Here is a 26,132-nt window from a genome sequence, read left to right as displayed (position 1 = left end):
GGGCCAGTCCCTCAAGGATGGCCTCCTTAATAAACTTTTCTAAGATCTTCCCCAGGATAGAAGTCAGGCTAATGGGCCTGTAGTTAGCCGGAAAATAATCAAGTCTTGTTAATATGCTGTTATGAGATCTCAGATTATTTAACAGCAGCACTTTACTGAAGAGCTGTGAGGCTGACATGAATTTGGAATTCTGTTCTACAAAATGTTGAAATAATGCTTTGTGAAAATTAATAGTGAAATAATCATTAGCAGCATTCTTGCAGTTTTGTGCCCTGGTATGTTGCTTTTCAGTTGCATGCTGCTGTTCCGGTGGAAGCTGACAGTGACTTTACTGAATTTGATGAGTTTGATAGATTTCCTTTATTCAGGATAAGTCAGTTTATGTAATGAGATAGACTCCTCATGGTTCAGCTATCAGAGCTGCCTGCTTTGATCAGGCAGAGTTATGTGGGCAGAGGAGTTTCAATAAGTATTGTTTGATGGAGGTTTGTATGTCCATGAGCAAAGTGACCAGCAAGAGAGAAAGAAGCAACTAAAAAGTAAGTAAAAGAATCACTGGAAACGTGGGTTCAAAAGAAAGGCTAACGAGTGAATGGGTTAGGTAGAGGGCTGAGCTAAAAAAAGCTTGAGCAAAAAAATTGCTTCCAGTTGTTTAGTTATGACTGTGTTCAGGGAAACAGAACGTTGTGTATTTTTTTGTAAATAAATACAATTACATCAGAGACATGCCTGACTCATTTATCTGCTTTTTCTTCTAACAAAAAAACCCACAAAATCTAGAATACTAGCTGAGCTCTTGGTTAAAAAAGGATAACAGTAGTAGCATAGGCCATAGGCTTCACAATATGTGCACCCTAGAGGTGAATGACACATAGTTAAAATTGCATATTCTCTTGAAAAACAATGCCCATATTTGAAAGCAGAGTTTAAATAAAACTTGCCAAGAAATGTCAGCTTTCTAACAGCTCATAGTGAAGACATTCAGTTTGTTTACAATTAACAGGGGAAATTGTTGACTTTAAATGCCAGTTATAAAAAGGGCTTTGTTGGTTGCTTACAAAAGAACTGAAGAGGTAGAAGTCCCTTTCGGGTGTGTGTGGGTGGAGAATTATAGGACTGGAGAGATCAAGAGCCAGAATCACAGAAAAATTAGGGTTGGGAGGGACCTCATGAGGTCATCTAGTCTAAACCCCTGATCAAGGCAGGACCAGCCCCAACTAGATCATCCCAGCCAAAGCTTTGTCTAGCTGGGTCTTAAAAACCTCCAAGGATGGAGATTCTACATCTTCTGTGAGTAACCTGTTCCAGAGGCATTACTACCCTCCTAGTGATAAAGTTTTTATTAATATCTAACCTAAACTTCCTTTGCTGCAACTTGAGATGGTTGCTCCTTGTTCTATCATCTGCCACCACTGAGAATAATCTAGTACCATCCTCTTTGGAAAACCCCTTCAGGTAGTTGAAGGCTGCTATTAAATCCTCCTTCAGTCTTCTCTTCTGCAAACTAAAAAAGCCCAGTTCCTTCAACCTCTTCTCATATGTCAAGTGCTCCAGTGCCCTAACCATTTTCGTTGCCCTCCACTGGACTCTCCCCAATTTGCCCACATCCTTTTGGTAGTGGGGGGCCCAAAACTGGAAACAGGACTGCAGATGTGGCCTCACCAGTCTTTGTAACAAGGGCACACTGTTGGCTCATATTCAGCTTATTGTCTATTGTAAACCCCAGGTCCTTTTCTGCAGAGCTGCTGTCTAGCCAGTCAGTTCCCAGCCTGTACCAGTGCATGGGATTGTTTCATCCTAAGTGTGGGACTCTGCACTTGTCCTTATTGCACCTCATGAGATTTCTTTTGGTCCAACACTCCAATTTGTCGAGAAGTCTCTGCATCCTAACCCTATCCTGTGGAGTGGACGCCTACAGAGTCAGGTGGGTGGCTAACTGGCTTAGGGACCACACCCAGAGAGTGGTGGTTAACGGGTCAATTTCAACCTGGAAGGAGGAGGGCAGTGGGGTCCCACAGGGTTTGGTCTTTGGGCTGGTATTATTTAATATCTTCATCAGTGATTTGGATAAGGGGCTGCTGGGCACCCACTCCAAGTTCACAGATGATACGAAATTATGGGACAAAGTTAATACACCAGAGGGCAGGGAGCAGTTACAGGCTGACCTGGACAGGTTGGATCAATGGGCAGAACGTAATAGGATGCAGTTCAGCAAAGATAAATGTAAGGTACTCCACCTAGGAAGGAGGAATCCCCAGCACACCTACAGGTTGGGGGATGACCTCCTCAGCAGCTCACAGGCTGAGAGAGATCTTGGAGTCATAGTTGACTCCAAGATGAACATGAGCTGGCAGTGCAACGAGGCCATCAACAAAGCCAATTGCACCTTGTCGTGTATTAGCAGATGCATGACCAACAAATCAAGGGAGGTGATGCTCCCCCTCTATGCAGCACTAGTCAGGCCATAGTTGGAGTAGTGCGTCCAGTTCTGGGTGCCACACTTCAAGAGGGACATGGAGGATCTGGAAAGGGTTCAGAGGAGGGCCATCTGCATGATTAGTGGTCTCCATAAAAGACCCTACGAGGAGAGGTTGAGAGATCTGGATCTCTTCAGCCTATACAAAAGATGGCTGAGGGGTGAACTTGTGACCACCTATAAATTTATCAGGGGAGGACAGCAGAGAATTGGGGATGCGCTGTTTTCCAGAGCACCTCAGGGAGTAACTAGGAATAATGGGTGAAAACTAGTGGAGAGTAGATTTAGGTTAGACATTAGGAAGAAATTTTTTACAGTAAGGGTGGCCAGAGTCTGGAATGGGCTTCCAAGAGAGGTGGTGCTGTCACCTGACTTGGAGGTCTTCAAGAGGAGGCTTGACAGTCACCTGGCTGGGGTCGTCTGACCTTGGTCCTATTTCCTGTCAGGGGCAGGGAGTCAGACACGATGATCCATTGGGTCCCTTACGACTCCATAATCTATGAATCTATGAATCTTTCCTCCAGTGTATCTACTACTCCCTCCAGCTTGCTGTCATCTGCAAACTTGATGAGAGTGCACTCTAGAACATCTTCTAGGTCTTTGATAAAGATATTGAACAAAACTGGCCCCAGGACTGAGCCTGGGGGCTCTCCACTTTATACTGGCTGCCAACTAGACATCCAGCTATTGACTATTACCCTCTGAGCCCTATGATCCAGCCAGTTTTCTTACAGTCCATTCATCCAACCCATACTGCCTTAGCTTGTCTGCGAGCATGTTGTGGGAAACCGTGTTAGAAACCTTACTAAAGCCAAGGTACACCACATCCACCAGCCTCCCCACATTGGCAGAGTCAGTAATCTCATCAGAGAAAGCAATCAGATTGGTCAGCCATGACTTGCCCTTGGTGAATCCATTCTGACTGTTCCTAATCACCTTCTTCTCCTCCACATGCTTAGAAACAGATTCCTTGAAGACCTGCTCCATGATTTTTTCAGTGGCTGAGGTGAAGCTGTAGTTCCCTGGATCTTTCTTCTTCCTTTCCTTAAAGATGGGCACTATATTTGCTCTTTTCCAAATCATCCAGGACCTCTCCCAATCACCATTTTTCAAAGATCGTGGCCAGTAGTGAGACTGGTGAGGCCACAGCTGCACTTGTTTGTCCATGTTTCCACTTCTTATAAGCTTCATTTTTGTGATTTAGCTTACTGAAGAGTTCCCCACTAAGCCTAGCTGATGTTTCGCCATATTTGCTAGTCTTCCTGCACATCAGGGTGGTTCATTCCTGTGCTCTCAATAAATGTCTTTAAAGTACTGCCAGCTCTTCTGGATTCCTATCTCCCTCAGACTGGCCTCCCAGGGGATCCTGTCTAGCAGTTTCCTGAGGGAGTCAAAGTCTGCTTTTCTGAAGTCCAGGGTCCTTACTCTGCTATTCTCTTTCCTTCCTTTCCTCAGGATCCTGAACTTGATCATCTCATTGTTGCTCCTGCCCAAGTTGCCATCCACTACTACATTCCCCACCAATTCTTTCCTGTTTGTGAGCAACAGAGCACTACACCACTTTGTTTCACTTAATGCTGCTAATATTCATTGCATAACCTAATTACTCAGGGTATAGGCAGATAAAATATTTATGTTAGAGTACCATATTACCAAGGTATAGAAAAAAGGAGCAAAAAGATAATAGAAATACATAAATCAAGGTAATTTAGACAAATGGAGAATTAGAGGTAAACCTCTACTAGTATAAATTATACTGGCTTAGGTGTCTTCTGCATATATCTTTCCTGGGATTAAACATTTGCTAATAGAAAATAAATTCCCCTGCCATCTAGTGGTATGGCACACCAATAGCCTTCTTTGTAAGCTACTGTGGGATAACTCCTGACACCAGAGAAATTTTCATGAGTATGCAAAACCAACATAAATTACATAGGGGTCTAGCTGTGTGTCTATCCCCTCAGATTCTGCAACAGCGAATATGGCAAAGGAGTAATAGGTCAGGGATAGGCAAACACTGGCATGGGTGCCAGAGCATGTCACACAAAGGCATTTTGCTTGGCACATTCACCTCAGGGCAGACGGCGGGGAAGGGGCCAGCGCTGCGCTACCACAACAAAGGTCGGGCCCCTCACAGCTTCCCCACTGTATACCCCGGCACGCCAACATCTTACAAGTCAAGGTTGCAGGTGCTTTTGCCACTCTGCCCAAAACCGTTGCCAGCCTCTGTAATAGATCCTAACGTAGCAGTAATTGAGAAAGTCTTTATATTTTATCTACCAAATATGTAAATATTTATGCAAACTAATTATGGTGCAGCAGATTCCATACCCGAATGAAATAAACTATTATAATCCACAGAAAATGATGTTCTTTCTCCTCTTGCTCTAAACAAGGATAAAATGCAGTCTTTAAGTACAAGGTGGTGTCATTCCTCTCCTTTTTTATAGATTCATCACCACCCTTCACTTCATTAAATTGAAAACACAGACACTGAGCTATCATTACTTAATCTGTGCACAATCATTAGGTGTCACCAAACTAGCTCTTTGTCTGCTTTGATTTATCTTTGCCTGGGAGATAGGATAAAAACCAGTTATTGGATTGAAAAGACTATACCAAAATCAGTGAGTGCTCTCAAGTTATACACTGAATGTTGGCTTCTTTACACAGAGAAAATATATAATATATGGGTATAGGGCAAGATTCCCAGTGCATTATTAAAAGGTACAATGGAGTTTTACCAGCATAAGACTAGAATAACACATTATTTGATCAGCCCGCTCATATCTCATGGAAATATTCTGCTTCCTTGAAAAGGTGTTTTCAATGAAATGGGGGGGTTTTTAGTTATATCATATTTCTTTCTGCTACAAGTTATTAACCTCTTCTGTAATCAGTCACCAGTAAGAGTACGGCACTGTGCAAGTTCTTTATCCTTTCTTATTTTTCTTTCCTTTTAGAAACTTAATAAATTCAACTCCTGAAAACTATTTTAACTATTTCAGTTGAGTAACTGAAGTCTTTGCTTAAAGCTTTAAGCCTCATTTCTCTTTCCTGACATTTTCTAAGCTGGCTTTGCTTTTATCCAGGAGGTCAGAACATGACACTCCCGTCCTGATTTTTATCAATCTTGCTGTCTAATCATCTCATGCCCACCATAGGACAGGAAAAGAGAGTAACTAAAACAGAGGGAGCGTAGACTTTATGTTCTGATTCCTACTCTTTTATCATTTCTTCTTTTCCTTCTTTTTTGGAGGAGAAATATGATTATCTTCACAGTCAGAAACATCTAAGAATGTGTAAGTTGCTCAATTCCTAGCAAGAGGACCGGCTGACTAACCTTCTGAGCAGCTGGAGGTTAAGATTTGCTGTTGACCTTTGTGCTCAGGTAGCTTAGCCTTGGCTGAATTGTTACTCTGGAAATGGCACTCAGTCTGAGTCAGTGCTTCATCAGTGTCTTTCAAGAATGAATAAAAAATGAGGAAGTATATACAAGTGGCTTGCTTCCCTTGGGATTTTTTTACTGAAACTGGTTTGAGCATCTTGGCTAGAAGGAAATGCAGGCTAGTGCCAGTACCACTTAGAGGTATAAATGCTTCAGGTGGATATGTTGGTCTAAGAGGCAAAGGTCTACCTAAATATAAGAACTTTTCATAGCAATGTTAGAATAATTGGGGGCAGTGTGTACCAGACCACCTGGTGGCAAACTCTAGCTGTTTACCAATCAAGAGCACGTGTCTCTCCCCAACTTTTCTTAAGATGTGAATTTTACCTAGCTTTATATCATCTGAGTGGGGATAAAACAATCTTCAGATATGCAACTGCCAGGCAAGCTACATTCATATGATTTGCAGAATATGTTCTGTGCTTTTTAATATTGTTCTACATGCATGCTAATTAGCCAGCAACCTTAAATGCATTTGAAAGTCAGTTGTCACAGCAGTTGTTGCCGTGCTACGTTAGCTGTTTGCATTCCGTTTCTTGCAGGGTATTATTACAAAATAACATGGTAGCTGCTGAAGAAACCACCAAACCTCTTTCTTCCTAATATGGTTTGATTTAGCTGAAGTGCTGAGGGAGTCAAAGTCCAGGACGCAGAGGGGTGTGATGCTTGAGGAGCATAAGGGTCATGGTCAGTATTTCACGCACTGAGAAGGCAGGAAATATTTGAATTCCCTCACGATTAAAAGAGAGCGCGCTCCCAGGCTGTTACATTACCAGGGAGCATTCTCTGCTGCCTCTTCTATAAAGAATTGATTGCAAGAACGAAACAATTGCTGTCGTGGGCATTTTGACCTGTTTCATACATAATGTACCTGTGCTTATCGTCTTTAAGGTTTTATGATAAAGATACTGCAAGGCCTTAATTTGCCTTGAAAAAGAAAGCACTGGCATTCAACTAAGGTGCTCAGACTGGGATTCATAAGATCTGGATTCAGCTGCTGGTTTGGCTAGCGAGTTCTTATGTGATGCAGCAAGAGTTCCTTCATCTGTCCATGCCTCATGAAAAATGGAGATAAGCATCCCTCTTTTGATCTGAACAGATATAACAGATAAGATTGGTTCTTAACCTTTTCCATACTGGGACCCATCCTTTGTTCACATGGGACACATTTCCCATTTAATACTCTGAAAAGAGCAAAGGTGTTACAATCCCTTCACACCTCTCTCCCTGACTCTTTGGGAGGGGTGGGAGGAGTTACTCCCAGGTTGAAAATAGCTGATATAGAGCATAGAGAAGTTTATACTAGAGCAGGGATTATCCTTCTGTCTGCTTGCATAGTACCTAACACAAAGGGCCCAATAAGGTTTTTAATCACTATGGGAAAGTACCTATTGTCTCATTTAACTTCTGTATTACCTTTTTAGAACACGAGATTATAAGCTTTATCCAGCTGGCCAGCACTGCTATCTCTTGTACAATTAAAGAGCTAGTGTACTCTGACTGATTTTGGTATGGTTAACTTTAACAACTAAGTCTTTATTACAGGCATCTGCCAAACTATTATCCCATGGTATTTAAAAGCCCTGGCATTTGTATTTTTTTCTTGCTGATACATGGGGTAATGAAAGGTGAATTGGAAATAAAGGAACTTTTAAGTTCCACGTGATGATTTCACTGGTGACTCAGTCTTCTGAGACTATAAACCTAAGGCAAGTGGAATGCTGTTGATTTTCCAACAAGCAAACTACGTAGAAATCACTCAAATGGCTTTAACCACTTTTTATATCATGAATTCCTCTTTATATTTTGTAGATTGTGGCTTGCCCAAATTAAAACAATAACAGCCGCAGTGTATGCTTAAAGCAGACAACTACATGAAGTTCATGAGAAAATATGTAAAAACAGTAAATACACATTTTCTCATCCAAAATAGCATTTATCTCTAGAGTGGAAGAATGAATTTTCTGCTTTTTAGAAAGATTGTCATTCATTTGAAAGCTTAAATTCCATTCTTATCATCTGGTGAGGGGCATCCGGGCACATTTGGCAAGCACATTGTCCGTCCTGTACATTTCTAAAGCTAAGAGCACCATGGGACTGCAGCTCTGATTTGCTTCTTACAAGCACTGATAAAGTCCACCACTGGAATTTCTTTTTCCATTGTTTCCACTGCTGCTCCCTAACCTTGAGTTCAGCTATGGGCTGCAGGACTAATCAGCTTAGGACCACCCAAACGATGAGGGAGTGCACCAGCCTTCTCAGAGGAGTAGTCAGCACTTCACCTTGAAGTCACAACAAGAGAGTAAAAATGTAAGGTGATTAAAAATAAGTTAATTCTGTATTATTACATTATTTTGTTTATAAATCATATATGAAAACAGCTACAGGAGTGGAAAACCAAAAGGGAAAATATATCTTTATGGAAAAAAGAAGAGATGCGTGATTTTAAATAGGTGGGTCTTACCAAGCCAATGCCACAATGTGAAAAATAAGACAGACTGTCCTCATGTAAGTGAAGATTGGGTGCTCCTATGAAACAACCTTAAACATTTTTTTGATGGTTCCTGGGACACTTTTTGCTGCCACTAGCATCCACTCTTCTGATGCATTAACATAATCATCATAATTGCGCATAGTCTCTATCACAGCCCCATCTACTGTCACCAGTTGTGATCAAACTCATTATGAAAGACACTGTACTAATATATAGTACAAGATAGTCTTCACTTGGAAGAATTTATACTATAAATGTATATATGATATATAGAGATATATGATACACTGATTATTTCTTTTTTTAGTTTGCTGACAATTCTGAAAAAAAGGCTCCAAAAAATATTTTGAGCAATCCCAAAAGAACAGTTTTCAAAATCAAATTTTAAAATTGCAATTATTTCAGGTGCAGCAAAACATTTTGTTCAATCCAAAATGAAATGTTTCAGTTTAAAATCAAATTTTGTAGATGTTTTCTATTGTTAAGCAAAATTAAGGAAATTTCAAACCGAAAAGTTATTGATGGAAATAGTTCAACTTGCAATTTTTTCTCTTTTTCCTTGATTTTCTCCTGATTTTTCCGACACAAATAAGTGAAACTGAGATAAATGCATGCAATGTTTTTGTGTTCTTAAATCTGCATATTTTACCAAAAAGAGTTTGATGCCAAAGAGTTGGGCGGGAAGGGGTTTCTGGGCATGCAGAGTGAAGTTAATCTACTCAGGGTCATAAAGTAAATCAGTACCTCAGCTGGGAACAGAAGCTGGGTCTATTGAGTTTCACCCTAATGCCTGACCCACTGTTTGTTGGACTGGTTTTGCTTAATGGTCCGCATGTCACAATTTCAAAAAAACAATACTAGGCCAAAAATGTGTAACACTATTACAGTGATTGAAACTGATCATCAGAAAAGGAAATTCAGCATTCCATTCTCTACTTCCACAATTTTGTTCTCTGCCCCTCTCATTTATCGTGAGCCTAAATTTAGTGTTAGAAGTTAGAACTTGATGAAAAAAATGAGAGGTACAGAGTTTATGTTTTTCATAATTATCTCCTTGCAGAAAATCCCTCCCACGATGTCAAAGAATTAACAGGATGCTTTCCAATGAGTCTTTACATCCACCTGTGTTCAGCCGTTCCAATTCACAGGCCTCCATGGATAGCACTTCAATGGAGGATTTCTGGTGTGAAGTGGAAAGTATCAAAGAGAGCAGTGAAAATGGACAAGAAGAACAAACATTGTTAGAAGTCAAACCTGCTGATGGTGAGCATACAAATACAGGCTCTCCTTTATGTATTTTACTTGGACTAAACAAGTATAATAATGCCTTGATTTTTCCCTCCTCCCAACTCTCAGCATGCACCTGATTAACATACAGATGAGATGTTAATATGAACTGTGCTGAAGATCTTATTACTTTATTATGCCACCTAAAAATAACATTTAGCCTCTTCTTTTTCTTACTGTACTTGGAAATTGAAACTGGACAAGGAAAAATTTTGATATTCCATGTTTGTTTGCTATTCTGCAGCCGTATTACAATCTAAGAGCAATCTTAGGGTGAAATTACACTTTATACTTAGACCTTACTAAATATGTGGGCTGTTAAGCCGTGTTAAAGTTAGACTGTGCTGCAAGCAATCACATATTAAGGGTTAATACACTTTTTTTCTTGCACAGCCCTTACTTGCCACTAGAGAGCTGGTGAGCAAGGATTCTGTCACTGCTTGGGGCAGGCGGTGGGGACTAGGAGCGAATGCTGGGATGCTGGATGACTGCAGATTACTCATTTTATATCTGTGGAGCAAACTGAAGTTACCCTAACATGACTTGGGTCAGAGTTAAACCTTGCCTGACATGGCCTAACTTTGAGACACTTGGAGGACACTTAGCTCAAGTTAACGGGCTTTAACATAGAGATACTCATGTTTTAAGTGCCCTTAGTGTGGTCTATGTGTAATGTGTAACTTCACCTATGGACTGATCTAGGATACATATTGATTAGTATGTGGTTCATTCCAAACGTTGTTTAGTAGGAGGTAGGATGTATCTGACTTACCACCACATTCAATGCAATGTAATTATATTTTGAGTTAACACTGTGGAGTCTGGGCAGTATTTGAGCTGTTCCCAATTACCCTCATTCTCAGAAATGCCACAGCATACTGCTGTTGGCAGACTTTCAGAACTATATAAATTGTTCTGCTATCTCATGGGACATCTATACATGTCACAGACCTCTGCTCTGACATGTTTTAATCAGCATGTGTTGGAGCAGACTTGATTAATCGAGGCTGCTGCCAGTGTGCTGCAGCATGCTAATTAGCGTGCATCAGCAGCCTCTGCATCATGTGTCTTCACCATCCCCATGTTTCAAAATGGCAGCGGGGATATTTTACCTAACACTGGTCAAACAAGCTTTAGGTAAAGTGTGCCCGCTGCCATTTTGAAGCACAAGATGATGAATACAGGTGATGCTGTGGGCAACTCTGAGAGCTGCTCTAATTAAAGAGCTCCTACTCCACCCCAGAGCAAGTGTATAGATGCCCATGTTGTCCTTCATTTAATTACTTTCCTGACTCTTTGATTTTTTTTCTGTTCATTCTGTTCTGAATTTAAAATGAAGCCAAGAGATATGACGCAATACATTTTCTATACTGCATTTACCTTTTCATCCTGCATAATGTTGTTTCAAAAATGTATCAGGACATGTTCATTCTAATTATTGACCATTTAAAAAATGGGACTAAACATCTGTGGAATGTTAAGTTATAATCATGGTTCAATTTTGGATAATGTTAACACTGCCTACTAATGATCAAAATACAAGAAAATGGATGTGGAAAGAAAATCCTATGAAAGAATAAGAATAAATATTCAAAAATCTTTTGATACATGTCTGAGGAGGAAGAAAGATAGACCTTTCTTAAAGGAAGGAAATGGGAGATAGGGTCCAGCATAGATGATATAATCAGAAACATGCTAATACTTCTCACATGAGCATGTGTTTGCAGGAAGATCTGACTGATAGTAATGACCAAGGGCAGGAAAGTTCATAAAATCATATTGATTGATATAAAAGGAATGGGGGAAGGGCTGATTACTTCAGTGATCTTACAGAGCGCTGATGAGCAACAGCATAATGAAGAGGGAGGTAATGAAGTATTTATACTCATTGGCTGATGTGGGAATTAGAACGGTGTTTTTCAAAGCTATGAGCAATGTCAGGCCATTAAAAATAGGTTTGAGGTATGTGTGTGTCATGAAATTGGAAAACAAAAGTTTGGCGAGCTCATGTAACTGCTCCAGGTTCCTTTTAGGGCTGAAACTGAGCTAAGCAAAGGTGTCCCTCCTTCAGCTAATTGGTGTTACTACTCAGCACCTCAAGTATTTAGAAAAAGTTGAGGTGGCTTGAATAACTTTGCGAAATTGCTAAGAAGGCACATCTCTTCCCTCAATTCGTTAATATGGGAATACTCCAAAGTAGCTGTCTGTCTTCCTGTGGTATTTGCAAAACCAGTCATAGGATCTAGACACTTGTCTCAGTAGATTCCAGATGTTTCTAAAGTATGAAAATTGTTTCAAGTAAAATAAGTATGCCTTACTGAAACCCATACAACCACAACGTATATAAAGTTATTTGGCACTATTTCTACTGTAACTCCTTCTACAATATTTTAGTCCTATTCTGTCATCCTTTAATTTTTTCATTCCTACTTAACCTATTCTTTGTAGGTGTCAGAACAAGAGTTGGACATATGAAGAAAACTGTCCAGAATTATTTGGTTACACAAAGGCAGAATTTTCTCTCCACGTTCATACCCCATTTTACAATGTTTCATGAGCACTGTGAAAGCCAAGTTTGGTTTACAAAAATTTTCTTGGAAAGAATATTTTGGGCCCAAAGCCAAAATAAACTTAATTATGAAACTGTAACTTGGGTTGGGGGGAGGGGGGCGTGGATGGAGCAGCAATGTATTCAGATGAAATTAAAGGTTGTTGGAAAGGAGAGTGAGAACAGCATGAGGATCATTAGTTCAGAGTTGAGACTGAGGAGGAAAAGAACAATCCTTTGGCCTTACAAATATCTGTGGTGAAAGCAAGTTGTTTCACTGGATACAGAAAAGTTGCTCACACTGCCATAAACACAAAGCAAAAGGCTTAAATTAGACATCTTTGTACAAGGTTGTGGACAGGAAAGCTAACTGATCAGGAAGATCAAGGAGGGCAGTTACATAAATTTCTTATCTCAGATTTTTACTTGATTGCAGAATACAGTAAATTGGTACTTGCTAATCAGTCAGGATCTTGGAGTCAAAAATAGCAGTGGTTCCCAACTGGAGTGCCTCAAGACCCTCTCTAATATGCTGCAGCACAGATCCTGGGTGAAACTGCCCATGCACATAAGGGGAAGCAAGCTCAGAAAGCAGCAGCGGTGTGCACACAAGACCTGGCAACAGCAGCAGCACTGTGGCAGGTAGAACCCCTGCCAGGTAAAACTCTCCTGTGTACCACTGTTTCTGGGAGGAGTGTACAGGGTCAGAGTAGGAACAGCTTTGGCAAGAACAGCCTCTGCTGCCTGCGTTAAGGTTATAAGATAACCCCAATACAGGCAGGAGCACCCATAGTCAGATCCAATATTTACTAAAGCAGGGTGCAGCACACCACACCTCAGACTTTGGAGGAATGGGCGTACGGCCTGACCAGAGCCCCCAGGTTGCTGGAAGACAGAGGAAAAGCAGGCAAGGAGTAGGATTATGACACTGCTGCTGCTGTTCCCAGCTGATGTGGGGGCCTGAGCCACTGCTCCACTCCTGTCAGGGGCTGTGGGAAGCAGCTGTGTGGTATGCTGGGCTCAGCCACGGACAGCAGTGGTGGCATGCAGTTGACTCCTTGCAGCCCCTATTCCCTCTCCACCTTCACTTCCCTCCACTACTAATCAGGACCAGGGGCTGAAAGGAGGAGCTGACCTGGCTCTACATAAGGCACATGAGGCAGTTTCACCTGGCCCATTGCAGTGGCAGCATCACCCCAGCTGAAAACCACTGAGGTTAACTGAGGCAATACAACTCAGGCAGTGGTTCTCAATCAGAGTGCCACCACATTCAGAAGAGTTGCAGAGGGGTGCCTTGAATACAAAAAGGTTGTGAACCACTGTAGTAAAGCTAATACAAGTGTGCTATTAAGAATACAATGCCTTAAGAACAATAAGCTCGTTGATCAAGTCCTTTAAAGAGCTGCTTGCAGATTAGTTCATTTCCTGTTTGATGTGTTTGTTTGTTACCTTTACATAAATCAAAGATTTGACCTTAAGGTCTCCCATCTCTAAAAGGATATTGCTAAACTTGAGAGAGGGTTCAGGGGCAGGGAATTAAAATGATTGGGGCCTGAAAAATCCTAAACAGACAAACAAAAAGACTAAAAAATACAAAAACTGTTTGCTTTAGAAGGGAGATAAATAAAAAGGGAATGATATAAATATATCAGGTAATCAATGGTTCAGACAAGATAAATTGGGAACTTCTGTTCTCCCTATCTCACTACTCAAGGAACATTCAGGGAATTAAGAAATAGCAAACTGAAAACTTGAAAAAGGAAACGTGCATAGTCATACCATGGAATTCACTGCCATAGGATTTTGTTGAGGGCAAGAAGTGGAATTCATAAAAGTATTGGACACACATATGAAGAATATCTACAGAAACATAATTAATGGTAGCATAAATACAGGGTGGAGACCTACATTGTAGGATGTTAGCCAAACTCTATAGAGTTCAAGATAGTATCTAATGTAGGGGGTTATCTTACTCTGTGACTAGGAACAGATATTGCCTTTGTCCCAGGATCAGTTGTACCTATGTTTGCCCCAGAACAGAAGAATGCTGCGATTGGCACGTACACACACTGCCCTTCCAGCCAGGGCTTGGTGAGCCACTGAATGCATTGCTACATTTCAGCCATTGATTCAATGATGCAATCCCAGGACAACTGTTCAGATGCACTTTGCGATGTCCCAAGACAACCTGTTAGCAGTTCCTATCCTATGAACATTTTCAGTCTTTGTCCTGAGATCACAGATGGGGATTTCTAAATGAGTGTACTTTGTCCTAGAAGAAAAATAGTCTCTCCTGGGGAAAATCCAGCATCTGTTTGAAGCCTGAGGCTATGGGATTTTCATTTCTTCCTCTTAAGCCGCTTTCACCAGTCACCATCAGGAAGAGGATAGTGGCCTGAAAGTACCTCAGGACTGATTCAGTATGGTACATTGTTTCTGACACTCATTTGACTCTGAGGGCCATCTTGCACATTATACTTAGCCTTAAAACACAAGTGACCTCCTGTTCAAGCAGTAAAACACATGCTAATTTCACTTATATCATAATAAAGTTACAACTTTTTTTCAAGGAGTAGCTCCAGATCATATTAAGTAACGTGTTCAGCTATTGTTGGACTGCTCCATGGAGATAATATGGGCAATTTGCAATCCTTACCCAGCCATGACATCAGCCAGGGACCCTTCTGCTCTACCAGGCCTCCGGGTGGGCTGAGGAAATCCACACTTGTCAGGAGAACGGTTCCTGGATCTTCCACTTGTCAAATTTCTCCAGGCTCAGACTGAAAGCTGAATGCCTGCAGCTCTGCAAGGTCCTGGGGCTGGCAGCAAGAACCTACTGATTGTCAGTCCCAGCCCCTGCACTGCACCCGAGCCTGTTCAAGACTTCAGTGTTGTACCAGGGCTAAGACCACCAATCAGCAAGCTGTGCATGTTTGAAATCATAGTAAACAGCACTGTGTACTGTGTGACTGCTCAGAACATGTTCTAACTTTTAGTATGTGTTAAACATTAGAGTATTAATGTCCCATGTGACGAGGCCCTGAAATTTGCCTATCCCTAATACATATGATATAGAAATTGCCACAGCAGATATAGTATTATTAGAATCCAATCAGATCATTTGCCGTCCTCTGTCAAATGTCAACATTTGAACAGGACAGGTGGGATTTATTTATTTTCTTTAAAGAGAATTAGGGTTTGGTGATTTTGCTAGCCCAGGATGATGAGGCACTACTTGTATTCTTTTCCTAAGCATCTTATGTGCACAGATACCACCCAAAGGCTGTTCTCAAGCTTAATACTGAGAATGGAAACAATATGTTGACAAAACTAAATGTATTGACATTTATGTCATAAGAGGGATTGAAAACGGAGTCTTCCCAAGGTAGGAGTTAGAACATTGAACCAGCCCAGCTATTTCCCTTCCCTCCCATTCTAGTCCCCAGTACAAGGCATGTTGACTTTCTCATCTCCTTCACAGAGGGGGAGCTTGAAGCTGAATGGCTACAAGAAGTGGGTTTATCTACCTTGATCTCGGGAGCTGAAGAGGAGGATGGACAGGCCTTGTTATCTACACTGACCCGAACTCAAGCAGCCGCTGTGCAAAAGAGATACAACACCTACACCCAGACAATGAGGAAGAAAAATAAGCACACAGTCAGAGATGTGCGAGACATCTTTGGAGTCAGCGACTCTTCTGTAAGTACCTCAGCTCTCACAGTGCCTACTTATAGTACATTTTGGTTAAAAAAATAAAAATAAACTAACTAAAATAATTGTTGCACAGTTTTGCAATTATCCCAAAAGCTACTAAATTACAAATTCCTTTTAAAAATGTTGCTCTATGGTAAAATCAGATTGCCAAAGTACACAATGGGAGAGCTACTTAGTGATCTAAGAGCCTTGTTATGTTATGCTGTGAGCTGCCCAAATGTTGCACAGCATTAGTGCTAGCTTGAGTTTGGAAAAATCACATGTTCAAGCTAGCAGGGGCCTGGAGGACTGAAAAGTAAGTATCTCCCCCTCCCCTTCCCATTCCAGGCTTCCCCCCTGCATCTTGGGGTACTGTCCCACTACTCACTGTGGCTGCCTATTCTGTCTGTCCCAAGGAAGCAGGCAGGGAAGGGTTAACCTTTCTGCCCAGTCCCCCCTACCACAGCTGCGGAGCTGCTGTTCTTCTCTGGGCTGAGCCTGGCCCAGACAACAGCAGAGGTGGCAGTAATGGCCAGGAAGGCAGGTTAATTTTTCCTTGCTTACTCCCCCAGGACAGACAGTGCAGCCAGCCACAAGTAAGCAGGGAGCAGTGAACAGGATGGGGGTGGTCAGTGGGCCCAGTGTGAGCCAGCAGGAGATGGGGGTGGATGGGGTGTTTACACTAAGGTGCGGTTTAGAATGGCTAAACCTTCATGTACCAGGAGCTGGGTAACACAAGTCAGAGATGATACTGCCCCGGAGTTGCATAACTTTGACTTGCCTAATGAATGCTTAACATTAGTTTCATATGTTAATGTGCAGACAATCCAGGTGTTAAGAGCTCCAGGAGCTGCCCAAAAATTACCATACAACAAGGCTCTTAGTCTTCAGTTTAAATAGGTAAGGCACTTTGGCACTTCAGGCTCATACCTCAGCAAGATTATTACAGCACTACCTCTAAGAGCACCATGTCATTTCCTGTGGGTGGACTTTCTTGCGTGAAATCCCAAAATATTTTGCATGAGCTAAAAAGACTTTCTGTAAGATTAGGAGCTTGCCCTGTTTTCCTCAGGGCAGCTATTTGTGACAAGCTATGTGACCAGCTTCTTTTTCAGGTAAAGTGCACTATAAAATTTATAAAATACTTTGTGTGGTAGAATCTGTATTTCCTGAAGCATAACGAGATTTCATTTTTGTAACAAAATGCAGCCAGTGGGTGGAAAAACACATGACATTAATTTTTTTGTTTCACAGTTGCAGAGATTATGGATGATCTTTTCCTGATATAATTTTCATGTTTCCCACTTCCTTAAAGAATCAGAATGTCCAAAGTTATGTTAAAGCCTTGCTGTTCAGGTTATTATTTAACAGTTACCTTTTTAAAAATTTGACCCAGTATATTGTTCTGCCTTGTGAAAGTCTAAGATAACATTTGAAAAAAAAAACAACTGCTATGACTACTCTTTCCTCCTTCTCATGAAATTGTGCACTTCTATATAGTTCTCACCCAATTACTAAACACTCATTGCAAACACAGCTGTAGGCCACACATTCACCTGTTAGATAAAAGGGAAATGGGGGAGACTACAAAAGGCACAAAGAGCTATTAGGCACCCAGCTCCTATTGAAAAATGGAGAAAATTGGGCAGTTGGTTCCTAATTGGCCATCAGGCCATTGAGACTCTTCTTCCATGTAACTATCTCTATTTACTGCCCCAGAGATTTGAAAAAAAATCATATTTATCACCTTTTTAGTGATTAGGAGAAATTTAAGAAATGCTGGCAGCCTAGACCTCAGTGACTGATGTACCTTGGCTGAAATTGCTCCTACCAAATAAATCATCATTTTGGTGAGTGTTTGAGCACTAGTCTGAAAAGTAAAGCAGTAATTTTAATCAACCCTATCTACTTCTCTTGCTCACTGGTTTCTTCAAAGGACAGGAGCACTGAAAAGTGTGAAAGTCTTTTCACTTACTACCCTCCACATAAGAAGGAAAGATGCAATCTTTATCCACTTCTCCAGGCATCATAAGCACAAGGGTGCTGAGAGGCAAGGTATATAGACTGGGTTACTTTCTTATACCCCTAATAATGACAAGGAAAGAGTGATTAAACTACAAGAGCCACCCAAGGGGAATTTCTTTTTTAAGGGAATGATTCATTTGGCTTTCCCCTCAACTACAAGAGAAAGGGGAATAAACATTCTTAACATGTAAACAGCACAGTCATCAGCAATAGACAAAAAGATTATCCTCCCTGTTTTGATTTTTTTCCTTTGCTTCCTAAACAGATTTCTTTCTTCCTTTTTTAGTTTTTAGTTTGCTTTGCTGTCAGCAGACAGGAAGAAAAGACACAAGTGAAGGGCAAGTAAAGATTTTCCTAGTCGTTGTGGGCATAGGGGAAGTTTTAGTGAAGGTTCCTACACTAGGTTTATAGGTTCATTTGAAAGATGCTACATCAGTGTCTGGCATAATGAATCAGAGCTCAGAGGATCAGGTTTTGATACTGTTACCCAAGAAGAGGAGTGTAGCACGGAATTCTTCTGCTTCCAGCCTAGATGAGAGAGTGAGGGATCTGTAACTCTGGTATCAAGTGCAGGACTGCTCTCAGAAGAGCACAAAACACCCCAAAATGTACAGGGAAAGAAGTGAAGCACTGGCTCCACTCTGAGGCTATCACACCTAGAACAGTCAATCTGGTTTAAAACCAGGAAGCTTGCTATGGTAGCCTAAGATCAGATTCAATGAGGGCACATCTACCTGTGATAAATTCAGATGCATTAAACTGCTCCTGGGTACACATCTACACGTGTACCGGGGTCAGAAGCAAATTAAGCACAACACGAGCAACTTAGTCCGGGGCTGCTCCTGCTCTGCTGTCCCCCACTGCGGCAGCCAAGGGAAGGCTGGGGACACTGAGGGCAGCCCTAGTCTGACAGAGGGCTCCAGGGGCAGCCTTGGGTAGGCAGGGGGCACAGCGGGTCAGGTCTGGGCTCTAGGGGATGGGACAGAGTTGCTGTCTGGAGCTGCCCAGAGCTGCCCCAGGAGCCAGGGCAGGCTCTCCCAGAGCTTGTGGCTTGCCCCAGGACAGCAGGAAGCTACAGCAACAGCTCCTCCCTGCAGCTTGGTTCTAACCCTGAGCTCTACACAGCTCAGAGCTGCCCCACTCCTCCCCTGAGCTCACGACTTATCTAGGCCGCAGTTGTGGTCCCCTGCTGCCTGGGCTGACTAGGAGCAATTTGCTCCCAGTTGACATCTACACACATGCTTTGAGCATTAGTTTAAAGCGCCATTTTAAAGTACCTGCATCTGTGGGTACTAGCAAATGACACTTTAAATTAATTTACTGCACATGTATAGCTGGTGATGCTTTACTGCACATTAGATTAGTCAAATGTGCAATAAAGTGCATGTGTAAACGCACCTTGTATGTGCTACCATGAAGCCTAAAGAAAAATAATGCCTCCTCAAAATGTTCTCTTAGGGAGCTTCCTTAGATGAAATGTCTTCCCCACCCCTAACAATACTCATCATACGCTCGTCAGTACTCAACATGTGCAGCAGAGAACCGTGTTTACTGCTATGGTGTATTAATCACAATAGCCTGATTTTCATGAGTGCTAATCACTCACAGCACCCATTTAAAGGCTCTTGGTTGCAAGTGCTTGGTGTATCTGAAAATCAGGCATCTTGGTCTCTGCTGAAACTTAAAAGAAAAGTAGGAAAGCTGTTGGGGGGTGGTGGTGGAATTGAAAACACTTTTGGCAAAAGTTAATTTCATACTAATGAATCACCACACCCTGAACACCTCCATCAAATAAAAAATCTTTCTAGTTCTAAGGGGCTAGGGACAGAAGTTACACATAAACCAGTTTAAGTAATCAGAAACTGGTTTAAACCTGTAACATAAACCAGTTTCACAATAGCCAAAACTGGTTTAAGATAAACCTGCTTGAATGTAGTATCAGACTTAACTGACTTAGGTCAAACCATTTATGGAACTTCTGTCCCAGACCCAATTTAAGTTAAATCACAGTCCCTCAGCATACCAGGATGCTTTGCAGCCCTGGGATGGGTTGTGCTGTCTGCTTGAGCAGAGCAGGGTTGGCCCATCCCCTCTGCTCTCTGGTCAGAGCAGTGAGGGCTGGCTGACAAAGGGGTGGGGGTGGGAAACCTGGATGGGGACACAGCCTGGGAGTGGGGTTTAATCCCCTCTCCCACCAGCACAGGACACAAGCTGGGGTCTACCAGGCAGGAGTGAAGCACACCCCATCAGGCATTTCCCCTGTTCACTACTTGACCAGTGGGGGGCACAGCCTGCCCCAATGCCAGCCTGAGTCAAAGGTGGGGGGAAAGGGTTTAATTCTCCCCTCCTTCCCCTCTCCCACTGGCACAGGACCTGACAGGGGCTGCTGCAACCCTGCCTGGCAGACCCCAGATGAGGTCCTGTGCTAGTGGGATAGGGGAGGGAGTTCAGCTTCCCACCAGCCTTCCAGCCACTGCCAAAGGGAAGAGAGGGCTCACTCTAGCACCCCCCAATTTCTACCATGAGCCACTGCAGGCATGTGGCTGCATTTCCAGAATCAAAAGTGAGTGTCTGTTCATTTGCTTCTCAGTTCAATCTACACTGGTTAGACTAACCTGCAAAGATTTAATTTATTTAGGCTTGGGCTTTCTGAATTTCTGTCTTTAGCCAGGAAGTTTTCCTAGACTAGCACATGCAAGATCAGGCTCTAATTAAAGAAGAATCTCAGCTCTCCAAGGGGTGCAAAAGGCAGTTAAAGCAACAGTGGTGGAAAAGGTGAACAAATCTACAAGAAGTGGAAATCTGCAGCATGAGTAAAATGATAACAATAATATCTTTGGTTTACAATTTTTCTTAGCTGTGCTGTGGCACAGACATTCACATTTTCATTTTGTGATGGTCTGATGATTAGTTTTTAAATCTTCTGTATGGCAGAAAGTAAAAGACTCCCTCTCTGTCTCATCTCCCCCCTTTTTTTTTTTTTACTATTCAAATTTCCACTTCCCACTGGAAATTCCACCGTACATAGTACTAGTAAACACTGGAGGTATTTTTAGTATTGATAATGGGTACTATCTAATGAAAAACTGTAAAACAGGACATGAACCAAATTCTGTCTTCACTGATGCCCCAGCCCAAGGGCTGTCTGAGCCTAGTGCATTTATTGAAAAATTAGCTTTTCCATTTTTCCCACCATTTTTTTTCTTTAAAGAGACTTTGTTGAAATATAAAATTCACATGATGAAAAAATATCTCTCTTTCTTACATTGTGTAGCAAGGATAGAAAGCTACTTTAAGTCCCCAAAAGAAAAGTCATAAGACCTTTCACCTTTAATTCCTTGTAATGGCAGGGATACAAGCAGCCAGCACTACATAGAGGATCTTTTATGATTTTCTAACTTGTACTGGTGCTAATACCATGTGTAACTGAGACATGACTGTTTTTTTGACCACCCCCTTCTCCTACTGTGCTAACCCAGAAAAAAAGGCAATTGTAGAAAAGGTTCCCTTTTAGATTTCTGTGTCACTAATACTATTCGCTATATGTTATCAAGATGAGAAGGATTTTAAACAAACCTAGTTCATATTCAACAGAATATTTTTTGCCTATGCTTTGCACTATGTAGAGCTTAGGCATGGAAAAGAGAGAGGATGACAGCGTCAATTTTGCTTGAATTATAATCAATTTCGCTTTCTGGATCTCTCATATAGTAGAATAATTGCCCTTTGGCGATATTTATTTGAACCTCCAAAAACATCTCTAAGATTAACAGGATACATGATTTTTTTTGTGTCCTGTAAATGTTAGGGATTTTTTGATAGTCTAAAAGCATCTAACAGATTTTTATTTACTTTTTTTAACTAGCCCTTGCATTTAATGAATTACAGTTGAAAAAAAGCCTTGTGACTCACATCCTGTTTGTGATCAAGTTTGTAGCCTCTTACATGGACTCTCTCAGGAGAGATTTTTTATTCAGCATACATTTGACTTTGTTAATTAAGTAACTCAAAGGATAAGGCTACATACAGCAACTGCAAAATTATTACAGTCTTCCAACAGGAAAGTCTGCCAACTTTTAAAATACTTGCCATCTTATATCTACCATAGCCCTGTTCCTGTGCACTGACTACAAACTAGAAAGACAGTGTATTCTGACCCCAGGGAAAGTATCACCTCACATTGATGAACAGCTTCTTCATCAGGTTAAAGGGCAACACTGGACTCATCCAGGCTCTCCTCAGGGCTTCTGAGCTGGAAAGATGCTGAAGGCCATGCTGGGTTGCATGTAAAAGCCTAGTGAGGGGAGGAGAGCATACAGTTCTCAGGTCTCCCAGCAGGATGCAAGGAAGATCACACAAAAAATAACAAAGATGTTAGACAGTTTAGTAGTCTTCATCAAGCTGCCTTCAAACATGTTTTCAATACTACTCTCTCTTATTCACCTCTAACACTTCTCAGGATCAGTCCCTTCACCACTAGTCAAAAGGGCAAAATTCAGCACCTGAAAATGTGTCACACCATGTGAAGGCTCGCACTCTGTTTTTACACAGTGTGAAACAATTTCTGGGGTGAAAATTAATGAAACTGAACAACCAAAAAGGGACTTTTTCCCTTAGATAAGTTTGCAGCTCCCTGGTAAAAAAAAAAAAAAAATCAGTGTTACGACATACTGTAGTCTGTGGGGGGAAATGTTGATGCACATTTCAAAATGATTTTGGCCACCTATTCCTTTAAAGTGCTGAGTTGCCTGAATTCCTGCAGTTTTTCTGGGGAAGTGGAAGGTGTTCAGGGTGCGTCAGGAAGGACTCAGCAGAATGATAGCCAAACTGATTACAAGCCAGATGAATTACAAATTGATAAGAACCTTTCACATGCTGCAATTATATCCAGCAACTTAATTAGTCCATTTCAGTTATATAAGGCAGAACTCATTAGCTCTGGAGAATACAGTATTACTTGCTGACCTCACCATGCTCTACATCTGTGCAGCCTGAAGAAGATTAATATACAGGCTGGGTATGTAAAGCGTATTCAGGCACATCACGGTGGATTGTTTAAACTTGATGAAGACAATATAAGTTGTGAATGATACGCTGTTGATGGAACTGTAGACCTTTGATTTAATTCAGTGTACTCATTTTACCTTGCCCAGCAGCCCACATTTGAGACAGCTCCAGTGTCACCAGTTCCTTCTAATGGTCTCCAGCTTCCTGGGCAAAAGCCAGCTTGGAAATCAGTTAGCTGTGAGTATGCCAAGTATGTTCACTTCATCATAAAACTGAGAGCTAGAAAGGACATTTGGGGCACTTTCCTGTTTTATATTTGAGATGTACTAAATGCTCTTCTTTAAGACTTGTGTGATCATTAATATACCTATACATTATAGTTGTGGCCACTGTCCCCATTCCTGGCTAGTATTCTGTTGTACTGGACTCTATAGAAATATAGATCCCTGCCTTAAGCCTTTTTAGTAGAAGAGATGCAAAGAGTTGAAAGGCTGTACATGTGAATATAACCAGGGCTGGATACAGGGTGAACTGCCCAGGCAGAATCGGGGCCCAAAAACAGTAATGTTTTTTCTGTTGTCTCATTTATTATTATTATCATTATCTCTCGTGAAGGGGAGCCCAATCCTAAAAGTTCGCCCAGGGCCACTGGGAGTCTAGGTACGGAGCTAAATATAACCCATTGCCAAATCAACATGGTAATGAATTTAACCAACTTTGTTAGCAACATGTTTTGTTGCTGGTTTACTAGGTGTTGGCAAATCCCAAAAAAGAAAAATGTGAATACATTTCTCATTTCACCAATCCTTCAAAAATGGTAATAACTGAAAATAATTATTTTACTGGTCTCCATCACAATATCCTCACCTACTAAGTTTGTGCCAATTTGCACAAACCAGGGGTTGGCAACCTATGGCCTGCAGGCCAGATCTGGCCTGTGGTGACATTTGATCCAGCCCATGGACATGGGGCTTCAGAGGTAGCGGGCTTCAACAGCAGTCATTTTCCTATACCTCCACAGGGAAAAGCATGAGTTGCCATGGGGAAAAGTGACAGCAGCTCAGTCCTAACATCCACCCACCTGCCTCTGAGATGAACTGAGTCAGTCTGGCCTGCAGCCTTAAAAGGTTGCCAACTGTTGCCATAAACTGTATGGCCAGCCTAAGGCTGGCAACATTAACGAAAACGATGGGTCTGCTCAAACTGTTGTCTGGAGTACTGTCACCAGTATGTGAACTGGAACTCATTTGAGCTAATATACTTTGAAGCTTCTGACAAGAGCGTTTCTCTAATAGGAATTTCATTTATAAATTTTTGCCTAGTTCCAGTTAATTTCAGTGGGCAACTCTGCTTTGAAACAGAGCAGCCAGTCATTTTGTGGTTTTGGCATCTGTTAGAATCCCCCCAGAGCTGGCATGGTTTTACAAGCTGGTTGGTAACATGCCGAACCTTGTCTGCACAGGTTGTGTTCATAGTATATTTCTTTACGCAACAAAGTAGCAATTAGGGGGAACCATAAGAAAAATATGTATACTATTATAAATATGATAGCAGCCATTGAGGAAACAATGTTAGCAACATTTTTCTATCTAGACCTTTTTACGTGTTCAGTAGACACGTGCACGTGTTGTTTCCCTGGCCAGGGTAAACAAGTCCATAATATAGAAATGTGATGCTCATTCTGCTACTGATAAACAGGAAGGCAATCACAGTTGAATCGCCTTGTATGTAAAAAGCTACAGGAAATAGATAAATAACCTAAAATAATAGCAGGACTCATACTTCGGACAGTTTGTTTCCTCCAGACAAAACAGGAACGTATGTTGCACTGAAATTTCTCTTCAAAATTCTTCCCTTAGCACCTTTTCAAGTTTTAGGTTTTCTTTGTCTTTTTTTTATTCCTGCTTCCTGAACACAAGCATATGCTACATATTCATATAGTTTGCCTTGCTTTCAGCTAATAGCTGTCTAGACTGTGGACTAAATAAAGACAGCCCATCAGTAACAGAAGAGCTATTCTATGAAGTTTCTTTCTCAGAATCCATTACAGTGCTTCCAAAAAGGAGAGAATGGCCAAACAACCAAAGATTCAAAAAGGAGGATTCTGCTTTGCCTGTAAGTTTTTAATACCTCCTTATTTTCTTAGTAGTTTTTCTTTACTCTGTTAATTTCCTGCTTTATTTCCTTCGGCATGATGAAGCCTTTTAAACTATATTGGATTTCCTTCAATATAGAGGCTTCATGCTGTGTCTGTCTGTCTCCCACAATTCTGCGTTCTCAGGGAGGTGCCAAAACTGGAACGCATGCTTAAGCATAGTCGCATCTTGCATCCAATGCATTTTAGCACATATACTCAAAGCGTGTTGGGTACATGTATCACCACAAACTTTCACACAGAAACAAAGATCTGTGGTAGCTACTGACACTAGACATTCTTCTCTGTTACATTATTCCCATTAGTCCCATCCAAATTCTCTGTCCTCTTCAACACATGGATTTCTGTGTGTAAAATCCGTTGTCACTGTGGACGTGGGAGAAAAAGCAGGTGATATCATGCCCTGGTATCATTGATTGTCTCAGATAACTATTCATCACAGTTGCAATACAAGAGAGAGACCATTGCAGTGGTTTGGGGCAAAAGATTATTATATCATGAAAACAGACAGGCATGAAGTGGTTAGTCAGTTGGATAGCAGTCAGCCTCAGAACAAGCTGGCAACTTTCTGCTTCCATCACAGCCTCCAAAGCTGGGCCATTGAAACAGCTTTATCACCAGTGTGCTCTGAAAACAAAGTTAAGTCAGAACTGTAAACATGTATGAGCCTAAAGAAAGTCATAATGGTCATGAGATGCTCCCCTAATCTGAGATAGTTGTCGTCTACGTGGAGATTGAACTCATGAAAAAATATCCAGTTGTGTTTCTTCAGCACTACCAGTGGTGAGTAGATCAAGAGGCACACGGAGGCTGGAAGAGGCACGAGGTCTGTCTGGTTTCAGTGGTGATTATAATTTGAACACTTTGGGAAGATAAAGACTTCTCTCCTTTTATCATGGTTCTGTTATACTCAAGGCTCTTCCATACTTCTGTTTATAGAAAACCAGTTATCTGCACCTGTCATCACCAGAGCTTGTGTGCCCATGCATTCATCCCCCA

The 26,132-nt window shown here is 41.5% G+C and overlaps 1 protein-coding gene across 4 annotated transcripts in view; it reads left to right on the top strand.

Annotated features, from left to right (window-relative positions):
• Positions 1-26,132, top strand: part of ARHGAP28 (Rho GTPase activating protein 28) — a 106,143-nt gene that overhangs the window by 55,841 nt on the left and 24,170 nt on the right. For 3 of the 4 annotated variants that reach the window (XM_019546257.1, XM_019546283.1, XM_019546274.1), the window contains 4 exons: positions 9,479-9,681; positions 15,735-15,952; positions 23,125-23,215; positions 24,936-25,093. In XM_019546257.1, the coding sequence (XP_019401802.1) occupies positions 9,479-9,681; positions 15,735-15,952; positions 23,125-23,215; positions 24,936-25,093 (670 nt within the window). The remainder of the gene's footprint in view (positions 1-9,478; positions 9,682-15,734; positions 15,953-23,124; positions 23,216-24,935; positions 25,094-26,132) is intronic. The other variant, XM_019546267.1, reaches the window with a different exon arrangement.

Source organism: Crocodylus porosus, unplaced genomic scaffold (assembly GCF_001723895.1).
Source record: "Crocodylus porosus isolate Cpor-Errol unplaced genomic scaffold, CroPor_comp1, whole genome shotgun sequence".
In the NCBI taxonomy this organism is placed as follows: Eukaryota; Metazoa; Chordata; order Crocodylia; family Crocodylidae; genus Crocodylus; species Crocodylus porosus.
Note: the sequence above shows the minus strand (reverse complement) of the source record. Positions and strands in the feature narration are given on the sequence as shown.